This window comes from Opisthocomus hoazin, chromosome 5, assembly GCF_030867145.1.
Source record: "Opisthocomus hoazin isolate bOpiHoa1 chromosome 5, bOpiHoa1.hap1, whole genome shotgun sequence".
NCBI classification, from domain to species: Eukaryota; Metazoa; Chordata; class Aves; order Opisthocomiformes; family Opisthocomidae; genus Opisthocomus; species Opisthocomus hoazin.
The window spans coordinates 50,787,422-50,805,341 of NC_134418.1; the positions used below are offsets into that span (position 1 = coordinate 50,787,422).

Consider the following 17,920-nt stretch of genomic DNA (forward strand, 5'->3'; position numbering starts at 1 on the left):
CTACACTCCTCTCCCTCCTGCTTTGTACAGAGCTGACAGTAGCTATCATCTTAATACACAACACTTTGTAAAGAGAAGTCATCTGGGGCTGTTTTAAGTTGAAAGCGTTTACGCAAGTTGTAAATCATACCTCCCACCACCATATAAAGAACCAGGCTCAGAGGAGATGTGACTGGGAGGTGCAGCCAGAGCAGGTGCTGTCTGCATGCCCAAACTTCCCTGTACTCCTCTGAGTAGTTCCTGCGTGCCGATCATCACCCTGTGTGTTGTGTCTGAGTCAAACAGTGGTGTGGAGGGCTTCTGAGCTGCTGGTCAACTGCAATTGAAACACCAACCTGGATACGCTTTTGTCCTGGTTTCGGCTGGGACAGAGTTAATTATCTTCTCAGTAGCTGCTGTGTTTTGGATTTAGTGTGAGCAGAATATTGATAATAAACTGCTGTGTTTAGTTGTTGTTGAGAAATCAAGGACTTCTCTCCAGTTTCCAATGTCTGGCTAATCGGCAGGTGTGCAGGAGCTGGGAGGGAGCGCAGCCAGGCAGCTAGCCCAAGCTGGCCAATGGAAATAATCCATACCATGGGCATCATGCTCAGTATATAAATGGGGGCTGGCCGCAGGGCAGGAACACCTGTTTCCAGGAGTTTGAACTTTTCCGTGAGTTTGGCTGTTCTGTGGGTTTGGTGAGCTCTGTGAAATCCGCGAGTTCCACTGTTGCTGCTCAGGGATAGGCTGTGCAATTGGTTGTCGGGCAGTGAGGAACATGGTATTGTGTGTCGCTTGTTTTGCATATTCTTTATTATTTCTGTTTCCTTTGTTGTCTAATTATTAAACTGTCTTTATCTCAACCCACGAGTTTTACTTTTTGTCCATTCTCCTCCCCATCTCACTGGGGGGGGGGGGGGAAGGGAGGGGTGAGTGAGCGGCTGTCTGGTTCTTGGTTGCCGGCTGCCGGGTTAAACCATGACAGCTTTCTGTCAGTTTTTATTTACTTGGATACTCTTCCTGGGAATCATACAAAGTACAGGTGATATATGACCAGAAGAAATCTAGGGAGTTTCGTGACATCAGTATGCCAAAAAGGAGTCTTACAAAAAAGGAAGATTGCCAAAAGCTAGTATAAATCACTTTAATTAAAATATTCAAATATAAAAGTCACAAGCATTGGAATAAACAAAACTGTTAGAAAAGTTCTAAAGAGAATCTACCAGGCAAACAATAACTTTGATGTCTTAGTTGTAACTTATGTTATTATAATAATAACATATTATTAACTTTATGTTGGCCGTATGTAAGACTTTCCACTCTACTTTATGCTCTCTTTACTTCTTTTATTGAACTTCGATAAGCCTTCCTTATTCTCATTTCTGATCTATATTACCCCTGATACATAACCCTTCACAGAATACGTCTGTGCTGTGAATGCAAACACTCCTTTGACACCATTTTTCATCACAGCTTCAAAAGTACCTGTTTTTAAAGTCTTCTCATTAGAAACGGTCCTCTCCCCCCCCCGCCCTGCATTGAAACCCCATGTAGCTGGTAGCACCCCTTTAAACCTTAGAAAGGGAAATACAGTAGAATAGTGGTGGTGTTTAGCCCTGTTGTGCTCAAAATGTCATAAGACGTTGACGGTGGCATGGATTGTGTGTCTTCAATAAAAGTAGATGCAAATAAACACATGTAGGAGACCACAGGTATTCACTGAGGCGTTTTGCTGCCCTGCAGACCGGCAGCCCATGTGCCTGAGAAAAGCGGCCAGCAGCACACCGAACCACAGCAAGGTGCACACGGGGAAGGCACGGCCGGGGATAAAAGGCACGGCCATTGCAGATTTCTGGCCAAAATGGCTGTTTACCCTGCAGAAGGGATGTCACCCTGGGCAGCCAGGTTTGTCTCCAGGATGCTGTAAGGCCACTGACGTCCCTCTGATCATTGAGGGGTGGGTGGTTTGCTCCATCTCTTTACTCTTCTGCTTCCTCGATGACAGGAGAGATCTGAGCGAGTTAGGGAGCGTAAAGCAGAGCTTCACCTGCAGATAGGTTCAGGGAAGTCCTTTCCAGCCCAACCGCCTCCAGAGTGGTGAAAGTTGAGGAGCTGTGAGCCCTCACTGTGTAGCCCACTGACCACGGAGGGTTTACCGAGGTGCTAGTGGGGTTCTCTCCTTTCTTCCCGGGGATGAAGTATGTGAGGGCAGAGGTAGACCACCCTGCAGGAACCGCCTGCATTTCGTGTGTCGAAAACCCATCTTTGGCAAGCATGTGGCCACAGCTCCATCTTGTGACTGAACTTTCCTAGCTTGGGAAAAATGTGTGGTGCTGCCCCAAATCCTACGGAGGACCTGGTTTCTCAGCAAGGCGTTTTCCCCTGCAGGCACCCCGACCTCGGTTTGCTTTGTGTGTCCCCGCTTTCCACCCCAAAATGCCCTCAGCAACCACAACCCCTCCTCAGGCTTCATCACATGGTGCAGGCAAAATCACAGCTGTACAGCTAAAATGAAAACCCTGCTCATCCTTTCTGAAGGCAAGCTTTTGAAGAAACTGCTCCAAGAGCCATGCTTGCAGGAGCGAGAGGGGAGGTTGCAGCTCCCAGCTGGCAGAGCCCCAAGGGCAGTGTGAGAAGCTGACGCAGCTCTGGGACACCCTGCTCAAGCAGTGACCCAGGCTGGACCTGCTTGGGCTTGCTCTACCTGAATAATTCTCCCGGGAGCTTAATGAGCATCTTTCACATCCATCTTACCTAGTGGGAGCTCATGTCTTCCCCGGCCCACACATCGTACCAGTGCCGCTACATTTGCATCCCTTGCTAGAATTAAATCTCATGGTAGAAACATGAATTTCTAGGATTAAACTTCCCTGCTAGCCAAGTGCTTTACATTTATCCTGCATGTGTGTATATTAACCATTTAAATGCAAGCAATAGCTTTGGCATTTTTGATAACATAAAAGCCGTAGGAGAAGGCTGGAAGGCCGAGTATGCTGCCAGGACCAAGGGGTTTTTCAATAAGCTCTGGCAGTGTGGTGTCATCCACCATCCGTAGCACATGGCCGTTCAGCTCAATAGACCTGTGGAGAGACAGAAAAACTCTTTGGGCAGCTGTGCTCTGCTTGCCATAGAGCACAAACAGCTCTGTAGCACAAGCAAGTTAAGAAGTACATGTTTCTTACTCTCCCTAGTGAGGTTAACAGCAGAATAGGCTTTGAAAAGTACAAATTTTAATTGGTTTTTCTCCTGCAAATATTAAGGTAACTTCTATGCCCACAGAGCAGATCCTTCCCATGCCAATGCATTAACGATAATGACAAAAGAAACCATACAAAGCCTGAACGTATTGCTGTAAATCAGGAGCCTGCACTTGTGAAAGCACTATACCTGTGCTTGTGCAAAAGAAAAAGGACTTTAGCAGCTGGTCCAGAGCCCTGAAGCATGCTAGGAAAAAGCTTCCCAACTAACATTGAACAAGTGTCCTTGTACCTTAGCAAGCTTTCAGCAGCCTGATTTTAGGAGACTTAATTTGACAGAAGTCAGGCCTCACTGAAAAAAAACCCAGATGACAGAATGGTAACCTATCTCCCCACCTTGCAAATTGCATAAGGTGAGGTTTTAGAGGCCATCTAACTCTACTCACAATCCTTTCTACAGAGACAGGAGGAATTGCACGCTTACCTGGAAAGTACATTCTCTTTGCCATGAGGCAATAAGAGGTACTGATCCACGTGCTTGCTCGATAAGTAATTTGGTAGCTGTAAGTGTTGGGTAATGTTGTAGAGGTTTAAGGCAAACAGCGTCACGTCCCCTTCTCTGTACTTTGGGCTGCAAGGCAAGAGAAGATAATGGTGGGGATTGGGTGAGAAAGAAGTTTCAGAGAAATAACGCGCATCCTTGCGCTGTCCCACGTTGCTTTTGCTGGCCTGGGGGTGGCCGTGGGCTCAGTTTCTGGGATATTTCACCCTTTCTGGAGGCTTACTGGAGGGTGTTTGTGCAGTGGAGGTAGACGCGGAGCTTCTTCTCATCAGCTCCTGCCAGGCCAACCTGCAGCACCTTGGTACCCACCAGCTTCTTGTAGAGCAGCGAGAGCCAGTAGTCCTGGGAGGCACAAACACACACGTAAGCACTTGTGTACATGCCAGGTACTCCACACGGTGCTTAATGTAACACCCATTTTGCTGGTAACTTCAGGGTATGTTTCCCCCCACAATTTGTTGCTTTACCAAGTTTTTCACCATATCTATTTAAATTCCCACAAACAACATTAGCTAAGAGAAAACCCTGCCTCCAAGCTGCAGAGCAGCTGTGTTTATGAGGTACCTTAGAGTCACTTTCCCCTTTATATGCAAACCTCAGAGCTCTTTCTGTGGTGGAGACACTGTTTTCGTTTTGGCAACGCCCTTCTGCAGGGTGCAGAGCAACCCACGGCTGAGCCTGCGGGGGATGGATGAGCTGCCCTGCCTGTGGGAAAGCCTCTGCCCCATCCACAGGCACAACACCGGGGAGAAGCCCCCGACAAGCTCTATGCCTTTCACTAACATCGAGCTTTTGGAAGGTCTCGGGATTAATTTCTGAATGCCAGTCAAGAGTAAATCCTCTGACACCCCAGGATGATGCCCAGTGCAGACTCATTTTTTTCCAGGTCTGCTTTTTCTTGCATCTTGACCGCTACTTTTCCTCAATGAAGTCCATGACCGTACCAAAGACAGTGCATGGTCTGTGCAGCAGTGTTTTGGGGCTGGGAGGCCACAGGCAGACTGCATTTTGCAGCATCGCTTCTCTGAGTGCAGCCCCAGGGGAGGATGTGCTCCAGCTGGCGGGTTTCGAAGAGCTGCTCCCAGCTCATCTGTCTGTCTTTGAGGTTTTCCTAGAAGGAAAACTGTTGTGCTTCAATCCTGACTCTCCATGAGCCTGGGGAGGTGACTTTTCCTATCGGCTTGCAGGCTCAGCACCTCTACAAGAAGGTGCAGCCTTCTGACACTGCTATGCTTCTTCATTTCCAGGCTAACTAAAACTGAGGGACCTGGGTTTGGATTTTCCTGCCTCTAAAACATTATTAGCTTGATTAGTGTTTGTACTGCCTATAGATGAGGACCAAGGCACATACTTTCGGTCCAAATTAAACCTATTTTAAATAGAGGAAATAAAAAGCCCAACGCAACAAGCTTGACAACGCAGCCCCTGGTACAGGGACCAGCTGAACAGGCAGGACAGAAAAACCCTCTGTGCTGGGTTTCCTCTCAGATGGTCTCTATGAGCCTGTGAAAATCACAGCTTGGAAGCAGAAAAATGAGAGCAAAGCTAAAAAGAAAGATGCTATCCTCTCACTCCAAGGTAAGTGCTACTAGCACAAAGAAACACTCTGTACGTGCAAGAAAAACAGTTCAAATAATGATGTTCCATCACAGCAGAATGTTATTTCCTAACAAATCCAACTATACTAAATGCATGTTTTCATTTAATTATCCTTCAGCTACTACTGAAGGCTAAATATGCTCATGACCTAAGAAATGCTTGAGTCTTGACTTTCTGTTGGTTTTCACTTTATTGTTTATTATAATACCTCGTATCACTTCTCTTTAAAAACTACTCATCACTCAGCTGAAGAGTACTCAAACCAAAACAGTCCATCCAGAAAAGCCTTGTGAACTCCAGAAGCATCTGCATACAAATCAAAGCCTCATGTCCCAGAAATCAGTCTCTGCTGTGCTAAAGACTAGCTGCATCCCTGCAGTTGCAGTAAATACCTTGTATCTATATATACACAATACAGGAACCCATAATGAAACATGAGCTAACTTTAGGTGCAAGGATAACTATGACTATCCTACAAAATCTGTTGCTATCTTGTTTTTTCAAAATAGCTGACTTGTATCTCCACATCCAGTGTTGCCTGTGCAGAAATACACGCAGCATTCAGACGGTGTTAGCAGGGTTGCATACATACCGGTAAAGGCTCAAAGTTGGCATCCACCAGGTGATAGGTCCCCGCCCCGAAGAAAACCTGTCTCATCACCACGTCAATCCCCTGCCTGGCTGAAAGCCCGAGTTTGTCCAACCACCTGCCAAAAAATGAGGCAAAAAACATGCAGAAGAAATTGCCAATCTCAACCATACACTGTTGCCCCTCTCCAACCAGCTCGGGAAGTAGGCAAGCAAGAATTAGAGTATGATGCTGACTTCCTTAAAACCACACAACTAATTTCAATTCAAGTCTTGCACTGATTACCTTAAAAATTTTTTTCAGACCACCTATGGAGGTCTAAGCTGGTGGGAACAGTTGCTCCACTCCCCTGTTTGCAGGTGGTGGAAACTAGGAGCGGCAGCTGAACTGGCTAAGGGCCTGAAGGCTGAGAGAAATCATCACACGAACGACCAGGTTGCCTGCCTTTACCAAGCTTTGACTTGCTGACCCACCAAACCCTGATGAAAAGGTCATCATACCTTACAGGAGGGAAAAAAATACATTGCGACCATGTTTTTGGTTAATTTTCAAAGTGTGAACCACACATTCCCATGCAACTTTATCTCCCTGAATGTACAAATTGATAAAAATGCTCAGAAAAGCCGGAATTTTTTTATTTAAATGAAATACTACAATTGGAGTCCTTGGAGACAATTATTTTCATGACTAGATTTCACTTTGGTTAGCTACTTCATGGTGGTTGAAGGATGACATTGGAAAAGGACACCCATCTCATGAATGACTTTCTGTCCGCACAAAAGGATAGAGTGAGCATTGCAGATTTGAGGGCAGAAATACAACTTTCTCACACTTCTCATCCCTTGTTTCCCACAGGAATCTGCTGTTACCTGGGCCTACACTGAACTTCAAGCATGGGAGAAGCGCGCAGGGAGGGGTGCGAGGATCCTCAACCCATCCATTGCCTGTGCTTCCCGGGAAGCCTGAGGGGGACTTTCCTCCCGTGGTGCATATACCCCCTTCAGCTGCTAAAATGTGTAATTTCCCCACACCTGTGACACAGAACTCACATAAAGCCAGCAACATAAGTGTTGGACAGCCTGGGAGCTCCACCTCCATAGGCAGAGCTCGTCTCTCCTAGCCAGATCTTCTTGTCAGGCACAGTCCCACCAACAATCTGGCCGGTGTCATGTAGGGAAGAACACAAAGAGACAACAGTTACGATTTCTGGCTACTGAAATAACGGGCAATCTAAATTTTGTGCTTTAGCCAAATGCTTACGTACAACATTTATGTTTAAAGGCTAACATCCCGCTACTGAGGCGGGATGTCACAGAAATTTTGATCAAAAGGACTAGAAACAAAGTTACTTCTCTCCTTCCCCCCCAAAAAATCACATCTATATATGTAGAATGAAGCAAGCATCACTAAAAGCCAGGTCCTGTAAGTCTTCTCATGCTGAGTAGTGGTATACTCTAAGTTACACCGTTCTCAGTATCTTAAAATACAAAGAAGTTAACTGCATCGATAAATGAGAATGTTGTAGGTTTGTGATGGATCTGGCATCACGCGTGCTGCATGGCAAACTACTGGAACTCATTTATTATTAGCATTGCTATTTTTTTTTGTTTTATTTACAATGACAGCAGCACCCAAGCTTTGAGGATCCCTGTTTATGGCTAGTAAGAAGTTGTACTTAATTCTGGATTCTCTGCTAACCCCCTGGGAAACTGAACATAGGAATGATTGAACAGGACAAGGCACCTCCAGGACTTTGCGTACAGCTGTGGCAAATGTATCCAGCACTTTAGGGCTCAAGAAATCCGCCCTTGTTGCACTTCGTCCATTCACATAGTAACTGGAAATGGAAAAAAAACACAAAACCCACAGCCAAAATTCAGGGAAAATACCACCACTGATACAAAACACCACCAGAAGTACTCAATCGCTTGACACATTTATCCACAGCGCTATTTTTCTGTCTAGTTCTTCTTTTTTTTTTTTCCAAATGTGTAGGTATGTTGTTTGTATTTAAGGGACTATCAGGTATAATTACCTTGTTGGAGGCATGATGTCACAGAAATTTTAATCAACAGTAGTAGGGTGTTTTTGCATCTGCTTACTTAGAATGAGGAAAATATTACTGAATAAGAGCCAGCTTCCGTAAATCTTCTCTTGCTGAGCAGTCTGACATTCCTATGTCATTACTTGCTTTACTGTATCAAGTTGAAAATATCAGATGCCAGCTTCTGTCTCTCAGCTGGAGTATTTTGGCCACCTGGAGAGGAACGGGATGGAGGCATCCCTATGGGATGAAGGTTGCCCTCCACCATAAGCAGAAGAGCTTTCAAGTCTTGTTGGTCCAAATAAAGAACAGGATACTGGCATCCCTCTGTTTTTTTGCATTTCATCATGCTATCACTCAGTCCTGCCAGAATTAGCTGAGGTCTTCCAGCCACAAGAGGAAGCTAAAACCTGATAATTCTAAATTAGTAAAGAAAACAATGCATGCCCATTTAAAGCAAAGGCAGCTACAGGGCAAGAACAGCCCAGGAAGGGGAAAGGACGCATTGTATGCCTTGCTAGCAGCTCAAAATACATAGATAAGTCATGTATGCATACATATCTACAATATAAGCATGTGCATCTTTTCCCACTGTTATCTGACTGCTGCATGTCACCGTGCTGCATTCAACTCAGGAAAAAAAAACCATCTTGACATGGAAATCACTTTGAAATGTGGAGTTCATGGCCTGTGCCCCAGGGCCAGCTTAGCGCGCTGCCCACCTGAACACTTCAAAACTGTATCTCTAAGCCCTGGCTCGAGAGCGAAGGGCTGGGACTGTGCTGGTGCTGTATGCACTGCGGGTGGGACCCAAGCGTGGTTGCCTGCACACAGCCAGAACTGACTTGGAGAGCAAATGCGAGGGAGCAGGAGAAGCTGGTAGCACTTCTCTATGGACAAAGGTCAGCCAGACCTGGAGGGCTTTTCACTTATATCAAACTGACATTAATAGAGAAAAAAGCCAGCATGGAACGCATCAGCCAACAAAGCCTCTGCTGCATTTTTTACGAGAAGCTGGGTGCATTTGCCAGCAGGGTCATCAGTAACTCCCTGAATTTGCTTTCAGGGAGCGAAGCTTTCACTCAAGCCGGTTCAGCCTTTCTAATGCCAAGGAGGGCACCAATGTCAGGGGTACTAACGCTGTTTCAAAGCCCAGCCACCCACAGGTTGTTTAAAACCTTATGTCAAAAACCTTCTTCTGTTGCAGAAGTTCAGCACAGGCATTTCTGCAGAGTAAGTCTGAGCTACCTTCTTTTCCATGTATATGACACCTCCTTCTTCCCACGGGAAAGTACATTTTATTTGCAAGAGTTGGCAGCTTGAAGCTTTGAGACAACTGGGACTGCTGCTCAGATCTCACTAGCTTTTACTATATGTTGAAACACGGCATATGCAAAAAAGCTTAACCGCTGCAGAAACTCTCCTCGAGCAGGGGAGAGTGTGACCTACCCCCTCATGCTCTTCTAAGAAATAAAGCATCCGTTCCATCTATTTCTCCACATCCCACTTCTGTTTTTCTCAGTGCACATATTTAGGAAGCAAGATGACCGTCTTGCACATGCTGCATTCCCCGGTCCTATGCCTACGTTACAAACCCCTGCCTGCTGCTTTTGGGTCTCTGCACCAAGTAGCCTCTTTGGAGACCTTGTGCATTTCTGTAACATGCTCCCTCAATTCATCTCTTATTCTTAGTAAAGCAGTTTGCAGAAAGGCACCACAGGAACTGCTAATATGGGTATTTCACGCCCTCCTTCCTGCTGAGATGTTCAAATTGACACTTTATAAAGAAAACAGCGATAAACAGAGTGACGATGGTATCCGAGCAGTACTTACTGGTGCCACGTAACAGAGTCAATCACCTTCCCTCCCGATTTCAGGAAACTGCAACCAGAGCGGATGTGGTGGAGAGCAGTGTGTTAGCAGGTACCGGTGATGGGTCACAGGCGCCCACAAGTGAGCTGCCATGCACAGCCCTCCCCTCTACCCCTGGCTGGCAGTAGTGATAGTGAACTGCTTTGGGGCCATGCTTGCAATGGTTTTTAAATGGGCTCAAATAGGCTGGATGTATCCATTTGTACATCCTTACTATTGATTTGGAGCAGAAAAATCCTTAAAACCCTGCCCAGCTGCCTCCCCATGCCCCCTGCATCTGGGTGCAGATGAGCCACCACTATCCATGCCTGCCCACCCTGGGGGGTGCCGCCGGGGTCCCACTCCCCTACCTTCTCAGTAGTCTCTGCGTGTGCTTTCGGGGCTGCCCGACATCGGGACCGTAGAGCTTCGCGTGCCGGTAGAGGACATAGTTATTCAGAAGTTGGCGTAAGTGAATAAAATCTTGCCCCAGCTGGAAGCCGTCGATGTAGACACCAGATTTCTTTCTGAAGCTATTGGGCTCTGGGGGAGACACATGAGCATCAGCACCCTGCTCCAGTTTCGAGTTTCGGGGCACAAAATACACAGCTTGTTCCACGTAGGGAGTACCAACCCCCTATGGCTTCACGTGGTTTGGCATGGTATGGGTGAGATGTTCAAAGGCGATGAGCACGAAAACTGAAAGCCCGGGTGACAGAGCGTGGTGCTCTGCAGCACTCTGTCCCAGCCAGTCCCCATAGGTGACATCCTGCACCTCGCGAGACATCCTTCACCTCATCTCAGAGCCTTGGTGGGAGCATCAAAATCATCTCAATTTGCTCATTTGTTGGGCTTTCCATGAAATCCCTCCTTGCAAATTAAGACCTTAATGTTTCCTATTAAAACATCACCTTGCCTTTACGGGCCATCATCTAAAACATCCAAAATTGCCAGCCACAGCCACCAAAATTACCACCTGCGGTGGTACCTTTCCAGGTGACTGCTGGCCTGGCCCACAAGCAGGCTTTGCACTTACCGTTCCCGAGCTCCCAAGAGATGTTGTACCTCTGCGAGGCACAGTAGCCTAGCAGCGCCTGGGCATTCGAGCTGTCCCACTGCAAGTCATCTTTCCGCAGCAATGCGTTGAGCCCAAAGATCAGGTGAAAACCTGAGCAGTTTGCAAAGCTGTAGAGAATATCCAGTGTATTTCCTGCTCAGAGGAGAGAGGGGAGGATGTTTATCTCAAGGTTACAGCATGCTATTTGAGCTCTGGCCAAGCGACAATCATTACTGCCTGTATTTATTTAGCCTGGTGCTGCAGATATGCCAAGCTCTCCCAGTCAGGCAAAAGAGCTCAGACCTTACTACATACCATACTGCAAGGTGCTGAGATACTCCCAACTTCTGCAGCAGCTGAATGTTATTAAATATGAGGTGGCAGACAGTAGAAAAAGATTTCTTAGAAACATTTCACTCACTTAGAAAAATATTAATTTTCAGTGGTTTTAGCTCCTAACAGCCTACAACCCTTTTAGCGCAGGGCAGAGATTTGCAGCCCCCTTGTTATAAACCCTAGCAGAAAAATCCATCAAAGTCTTACTTGTAATGGTGGTGTTTTTGTGCTTTTTCCAGTTATGCTCTGCAAGAATCAGCTTCTCCTGGCTGGGCCACTGGGCCAGCAGCAGCTTCTCAACAGCAGCAAACGCAGGCCTCGAGCCACAAGCCTCTGTAGGGCAAAAGAAGGTTGACAGCAATTAAAGTCCTTGTCTTCATGGCCAGGGTCCAGCTTGCAAAGCGCTGCATCCCTCAGGAGGAATCACAACTGCTTGGTGCCAGGCGTAGCACCAGTCGTGCACTTCTGTGAGACGCTGCCCTACTTTCACAGTGTTAACCACATAGAAAAAGAGGGCTAGCTTGGTGCACAAATATGTATTATATATATAACGTATATTTCCCAATGTAAGGTGATGGAGATGGGACTGAGCTGTGCTTCTGGAGGATGATCACACCCCAATAAACTATTTTAGCTGAAGCGCCATCCAGAAACCCTGGTTCCAGTGAGCTGACAAAGCACAGGCTGTGGTGCTCAAGTAGCAATAAGCCACCCCGCCGTGCAGCGGTACGGCAGGGCTCATGGCTGTGGGCAGATATGGGGCAATGCTTCCTGTGCTGCCCGTCTTGTGCAGGGAAAAGCGCTGACTGCCCCGCACGGCTCCAACAGCAACGCTGGCAGGACTCATGACACTTTTTCTTCAAAGCTCGTATTTTTTCTTGGCATGCAAACCAGGAACAAGCCATAACCAGAGTGGAAGGCCAGAGTCACAGCTACCCAAAGAGGAGGTGGCAGCTTAGCAAAGCAGTACGGGGGAAAAAGTACCACTCGACTTCAAAACCGAGCATCACTGGTTGGACAGTGATGTATGATTGCACTGTTGTGCTATGTAACACAGGAATAGATGGGATTTTTTTAATCTGAAGCACCTCTAGAAGGGTTTATGTGCTTTTGCTAATTTTTAAGACGAAATGGTCTTTGATGCAGTGGGAAACCCATGCACCAGAACCAAGCTTGAGCAGTTGGCAGTGGTCCGGTGGGTTTGCACTTGTCAAAGTGACCAGAGAGCAAGGCTAGCTCTGGCTTTGGCCAAGGTAGAGAAAATGGACACTCTCTTCTCATCAGATTATTTCTTCCATCCGTTACTTAATTTTCATAATGAAACCACAACTTTTGAGCTGACCTTGACCACCTCCCAGGCATCGTGAGAGCTCCCAAGGCTGCTGCAGGGAGTGTGGGGTGGCAAAGAGAGAGTCCCAGCAGGTGTCGGGGTGGATGTGAGGTCCCCCGTGCCCTTCCTTGCTTTTCCACGGCTGGCACAGCTCCTCCCATGGACCGTGCTGAAGGTCCACAGATCTCCTCTCCATTGAGGAGAGCAATCCCGAACCCGTGGAGGACCCCCAGGGCTGCCGCCATGCCCTTGTGACATACCCAGCCTATATCAAAGCCACCTCCTAAACCCAGGATGGTTTTGAGTCTAACATGTTTTACCTTGCTGGGCCTGAAGTTCCCAAAGGATTTTTTCTTCCAAAGTTGAATCCTTGTTGGGATCAAAGATGAGAAAATCCGTCTTGGTGCCGCCAAACCTCAGGAAACCTGGGGACAGAGCTGTTGCCAGGGCACGCAGTTTGGGATTGCTGAGGAAACGATGTCAAGAAACAGAATAAAATCTGTATTCATGCAGACTATGGTTTTGGTGTAGAGGTTAAACACGGCAAGTGCTCGGAGGGACGTTCTGCAGTAGGTGATCTGGTGTACCCAGCAGCCTCAGGACACTCCTGACCCCTTGCTGGACCTGCGCCCCAGCCCGCTGCACTGTGCATCAGAGACGCTGCTGGCCAAGCAGGCCAGGAGAACGTTGGTGAGGCAGCGAGGGGGAGATGTGCCCCAGGAAACAGGCTCACAGATGGGGAGTCAAATCCTGGTGGCAAAATAAGGGAATACTTCAAAACAAGGTGGTTTTTTTTTCAAGAAATTCTGTTCCCCTATATTTTTTGGTGTTTTGTTTTTTTTTGTACAAAACTAACATACCAGTACCTTGAGAAGACGGACGTAAAACTGACTTTACACCATCAGTCCCAATTTCCATCAACAACAGCCAAAGCGATCGCTTTTGTACCCAAGAGAGATTAAGAGTCCATGTTGGGACAAGTATTAGCTTTAGTGAAGCAGGTTTATGAAATAACGTAAGCTCTGCCCCTGCGACTTGCATGCACCCCAAGCAGGACGTGCAGCACCGACACCTGGTCTTGGCTGGGGAAACCGCGAGGCATCGGAGGATGCTGGGCGCAGAAGCACTATCTGCTCCGTGGCGACACGCAGCAGATTAGGGGCCACCAAGTACTTCCCCTTCCTCTCGTGGCAGCAAGGTTGGCCCCATACTGAACCCCAGGGTGTGCGGCTGGGGATGGAGGTTTGAGACCTCAGCTCTTTGCAGTAAAGCTGGTGTCACCTTTCTCCCCACCTTGGTGAGGAGGAAAAGATAAAAATGGTGGGAGGAGGGAAATCAGGACTGGAAAAATACAGAGGGGCTAAAACATGAGATCACACAGATGAAAAGGAAAGAACTAAGCTTCCAAAAAAGGCAGAATCAAAAGGAACAGAGCACAAAAAAAACCCAAAGCAAAAGCAGGGAAGAAAGGGCAAGAGAGAAGTCGCAGCCAAACGGACAGTCAGGGAACGCCATCCCTCGGCAGTCCAGAGTTGTTCAGTGTTACCCAAGCAGGGAAAACGTCTTCGTTTTTACGATCTCTCGATTCAGTTTTGATGGCAGCAGACCTTCCTCAGCATTTATTTGACTTTACGTTGACACTGCCCCAGTAAACATTTGCAAAGCTGCCCGAGGACTCGGCCAGCAACGGCAGGTACCGCCTCGCTGCCCCGGAGGGGTGAAACTGCCGAATCCCGGAGCAGAGGGCGTGCAGCAGCCTGCCCCAGCCGCGGCTCCAGGGGTTGCGTGCAACGCTCCAGGTCGCAGAGTGCAACGACAGCGGGCTGGAAAGCTGCTGCACGCTCCTCGGCTCCCCCCGCCCCCCCAGCTTTCGCCGGCTCCCCGCCGGCATGCCCGGGCTCCCCTCTCCGCGGCTGCGGACCTCTCCCCCTGCCCCGGAAACCCCCCTGCAGCCCCTCTCCGGGGCCCGCTCGGTTATGTGTGGAACCGACGGGGAGGGAGGGAGGAAGGGAGGGAAGGAGGCGGCTCACCTCAGCAAGGCGACGTAGCGCGGGTCCCGGGCCAGGCTGGCGTCCAGGGTGAGGGAGAGGAAAGCCGGGCTCACCTCCCCTTGGGGGCTGCCCCGCAGCCCCAGCTGCAGTACGGCCGCCCGCCGCCCCCCCGTCAGCGCCAGCAGCAGCAGCGGCAGCAGCAGCAGCCCCATCCTCGGCTCCCGGCCCGCCGCGCCGCCGGCACTGGCACCGGCACCGCCCCGCGCAGGGCGGGCAGCGCCCAGGGGCGGGGGCGCAGCCCCTGCCCCCACCCCTCCGCGAAGGGCGGGGGCGTCGCGAGCAGCCGGCGCCGAGACCCTCTCTTGCCCCTCTGAAGGGGGCTTCGGGCCGCGACAGCGCCCTTGTAGCGCAGCCCCGCGCCTTGAGCCCCGGCCGCCCCGCGGCCCCTCGGCCCGGCGCGCGGCACCTGAGGCGCGGCGTCACCCCCCGGCAGCCTCGACCGCTGCAGAACGCGCCCGCCTTGCCCTGGGCGGCTGCGTGCAACGACAGCGGGCTGGAAAGCTGCTGCACGCTCAGCGCTGCTGCTGCTGCTGCTGCTGCTGCTGCTGCTGCTGCTGCTGCTGAAGAGACGAGACGAGACGAGATGAGACGAGACGAGATGTCAGCCTGACATCCCAGCCACGGGCGGGTGGTGGAGTCACCATCCCTGGAGGCGTTCAAAAAGCCGTGTAGATATGGTGCTCCAGGACATGGTTGAGCAGGCACGGTGGTGTTGGGTTGACGGTTGGACTTGATGATCTTAGAGGACTCTTCCAACCTTGATGATTGCATGATTCTCCACTGTGGGAAACTGAGTCACAGCAGCACGCAGCGAGCCTGTGATCAGTGCTGCTGCAGGCTGAACCCACCTTCCCCACGCTGCGACACCGTTGCAACAAGGGTGTTTGCTAATTACAGCCAACATGCAACTTGGAATTGCTGTTACGAGAAAGACTCAAGCACCCTCTGGGTCTGCTCCCCCTCATTGCTCCCTGCAGAGTCCAGCCTGTGCCAATACTCCTCCTTTAGCAACAGCTGGACTTGCCACAGAGCTCTGTCAGAAAACGGCCAGCTGCAGCCACGGGGCAGGTATTGCTTAATATACACACTATTTAATCATCTGCAGAGTTTTTAAACTATTATACCTAACATCACCATTATGTTTCCCACCTGCATCAGTTTTCTCCTGAAACATCCATCTTTCTTATTAAGTTTGTTTTCAAAACAGTCGCCTGCTGGAACACACCACGAATTGTCCAACCCTTATCTGTGAGCTTATTCGGGCACCGCACTTCCCACGCTTACCGAACTCGGGACGTTAATCAGCGCGGCTTGAGTGCTCGCCTGCCTGGCCCTTCCTGTTCCTGCTTGCTCTACGTTTTTGCACTATTAAGCAACTCGCTGCCAGAACGAGAAGAACTAGACCAAATTAACCCTGGTTCTGATAAACACATCCATGGCTCTGCCAGGAAGGAAACATCAGTGACATTCCTGACTGTCTCAGTATCTTAGTCAGGGCAAGGCTTCCCATTTCGGGGGTACACCACCAATTATACGCCTACACCCGCAGGAAGGGCTGGGGTGACTGTAAGCCAGAGGAATAATTCATCTATCAATCAGTAGATGACTAGAGCGCCATGCAAGCTACCCAGCCCCACGAGTGAACCCAGGATTTAAGAATGCAGCTCAGTGTGTGACAAAACATTGCTGCTGATGCCGTGAAAAGCTGGAATTGAAGACTCAATAGTCAGAAAACTATTAAGCAGGTATTCTTTATTACAGTGCCGGGCACATGAGGGATCTCTCCTCCAAACATGCGCGCCAAACACCCTGTCATTTCAGGTTAAATACAATAAAAATGTACATATTTATTATATTTCTGAGAAATGCTTAGCATATTCATGACTTCTCCAAGAACTAATTAGCATATGTTAATGTCTTTCACGCATGTCTGTTAGTGTCCTCGGGTGGTCTTTGGGGGTCTCAAGATGAAGGCTTATACTTCTCATCACAGTGTCCGCTGGTTGACCTTTGTTTCTGCGCAGACTCAGTTCTAAGATTACGTATACCGTGTCCTTCCAGGTTGTTTTGCTCCGGTCTTGTTGCCCTGTTGGTGCATCTTTATCTCTGTGGCTTGCTGCATCTGCCCTCCCAAGGCTGAGCTGTCTGGGGTAGAATTATTTAGGAGCCTCTCTATCTTAGAGCTTTCCTGTCTTCTCAAAACAACAAGTCAAGTTTGTCTAAGTAGTGTTATTGAGGAGCCTCTTTATCTTAAAGCTTTCCTGTCTTCTCAAAACAGCAAGGATCTAGTTTAGTTTAATTACAATCACTCTGCTAAGTGGAAATTTTACATTTACAGGTATCACTGCAGAACAGACCAAGGTCATTACTACAGGTACAGGAAATGTTGATAGCCGTCAGGTGAGATGCAGCCTGTGGATGATTTTTTTTCCTTTGGAATTCACATTTCGGATTCAATCACTGTGTGCAGGTGTGGGTACGAAATGTCTAGCCTGTGTTATGCTTTTAGCAGTCCACAAAACCTTGTAGCTGGAAAATAATGCCTTCCAGCATTACTACCTGGAAGAGCTACAGGTATTAAACAGGCATTGGTAGCTTCTGCCTGGGCATTTTTCATGTTGTATTATACCCATTTTAAAATATTGCAAACCAAGGGAGATCAATACACAGGTATTTGGACTCCCGTGGAAATTAGGCAGAATTTGAGTGATGCCCTGTGAGCTACAAGGGGAGGGCGTCAGAACCAGGGCTAGGCCTAAACCCACTTGCGTGTTGTAAGAGGCCAGCTCCATAGCAGCACCCCATCCTGCTTCCTCGCTCCACAGAAAGCCTAGCCCCTGCCTTGTGGTATTCAAATGCTTGGGTCACACAGCTCCTGTCACGCAGTTCTGCTTCTCCCACGCCAGCGACGCCCTTAGCAGACACTCTGTGCCGACTAGGGTTTTGCAACTAGGAAGAACTAAAAATAAAACTTCCCAGGAATTTCAACTGTCCAACAGTAGAAGCACCACGCTATCACCAACAGCGACCCCAGCGCTGTTCCTGGGCAAGAACCAAGAGCTGATGCACAGGTAAAGCACCAATATACATATAAAAAAGGGATTCAGAAAGGAAGAGTTATCCACACAAAAGGCAAGTAGTTGTTGTGACACGGCAGTGTTTGGGCGGATGAACAGAACTGATCTTTGTCAGAGTAGCACTTAATCTATGTTTCTATATAAGAAGCCTCCAGAAGATGAAACTAAGACAAACCTGATACCGAGAAAGCTTGGAAACTGTAAATCCACAGAGAGATGCCTATCAAGGTGTTTTCATAAGCTGT

At 48.6% G+C, this 17,920-nt stretch overlaps 1 protein-coding gene across 1 annotated transcript; it reads right to left on the reverse strand.

The window, feature by feature from the left end:
* Window positions 1–1,130: 1,130 nt before the first annotated feature.
* HPSE (heparanase) lies at window positions 1,131–14,780 on the reverse strand. Its single transcript, XM_075421249.1, has 12 exons — window positions 14,578–14,780; window positions 12,868–13,013; window positions 11,425–11,550; window positions 10,861–11,034; window positions 10,196–10,367; window positions 9,807–9,854; window positions 7,673–7,766; window positions 6,979–7,085; window positions 5,933–6,047; window positions 3,965–4,083; window positions 3,664–3,810; window positions 1,131–3,062 (listed from the first exon to the last, which is right to left on the reverse strand). The coding sequence occupies exons 1-12, from the start codon at window positions 14,748–14,750 to the stop codon at window positions 2,903–2,905; spliced, it is 1,581 nt and encodes a 526-aa protein (XP_075277364.1). The 5' UTR covers window positions 14,751–14,780; the 3' UTR covers window positions 1,131–2,902.
* Between the last annotated feature and the right edge of the window lie 3,140 nt (window positions 14,781–17,920).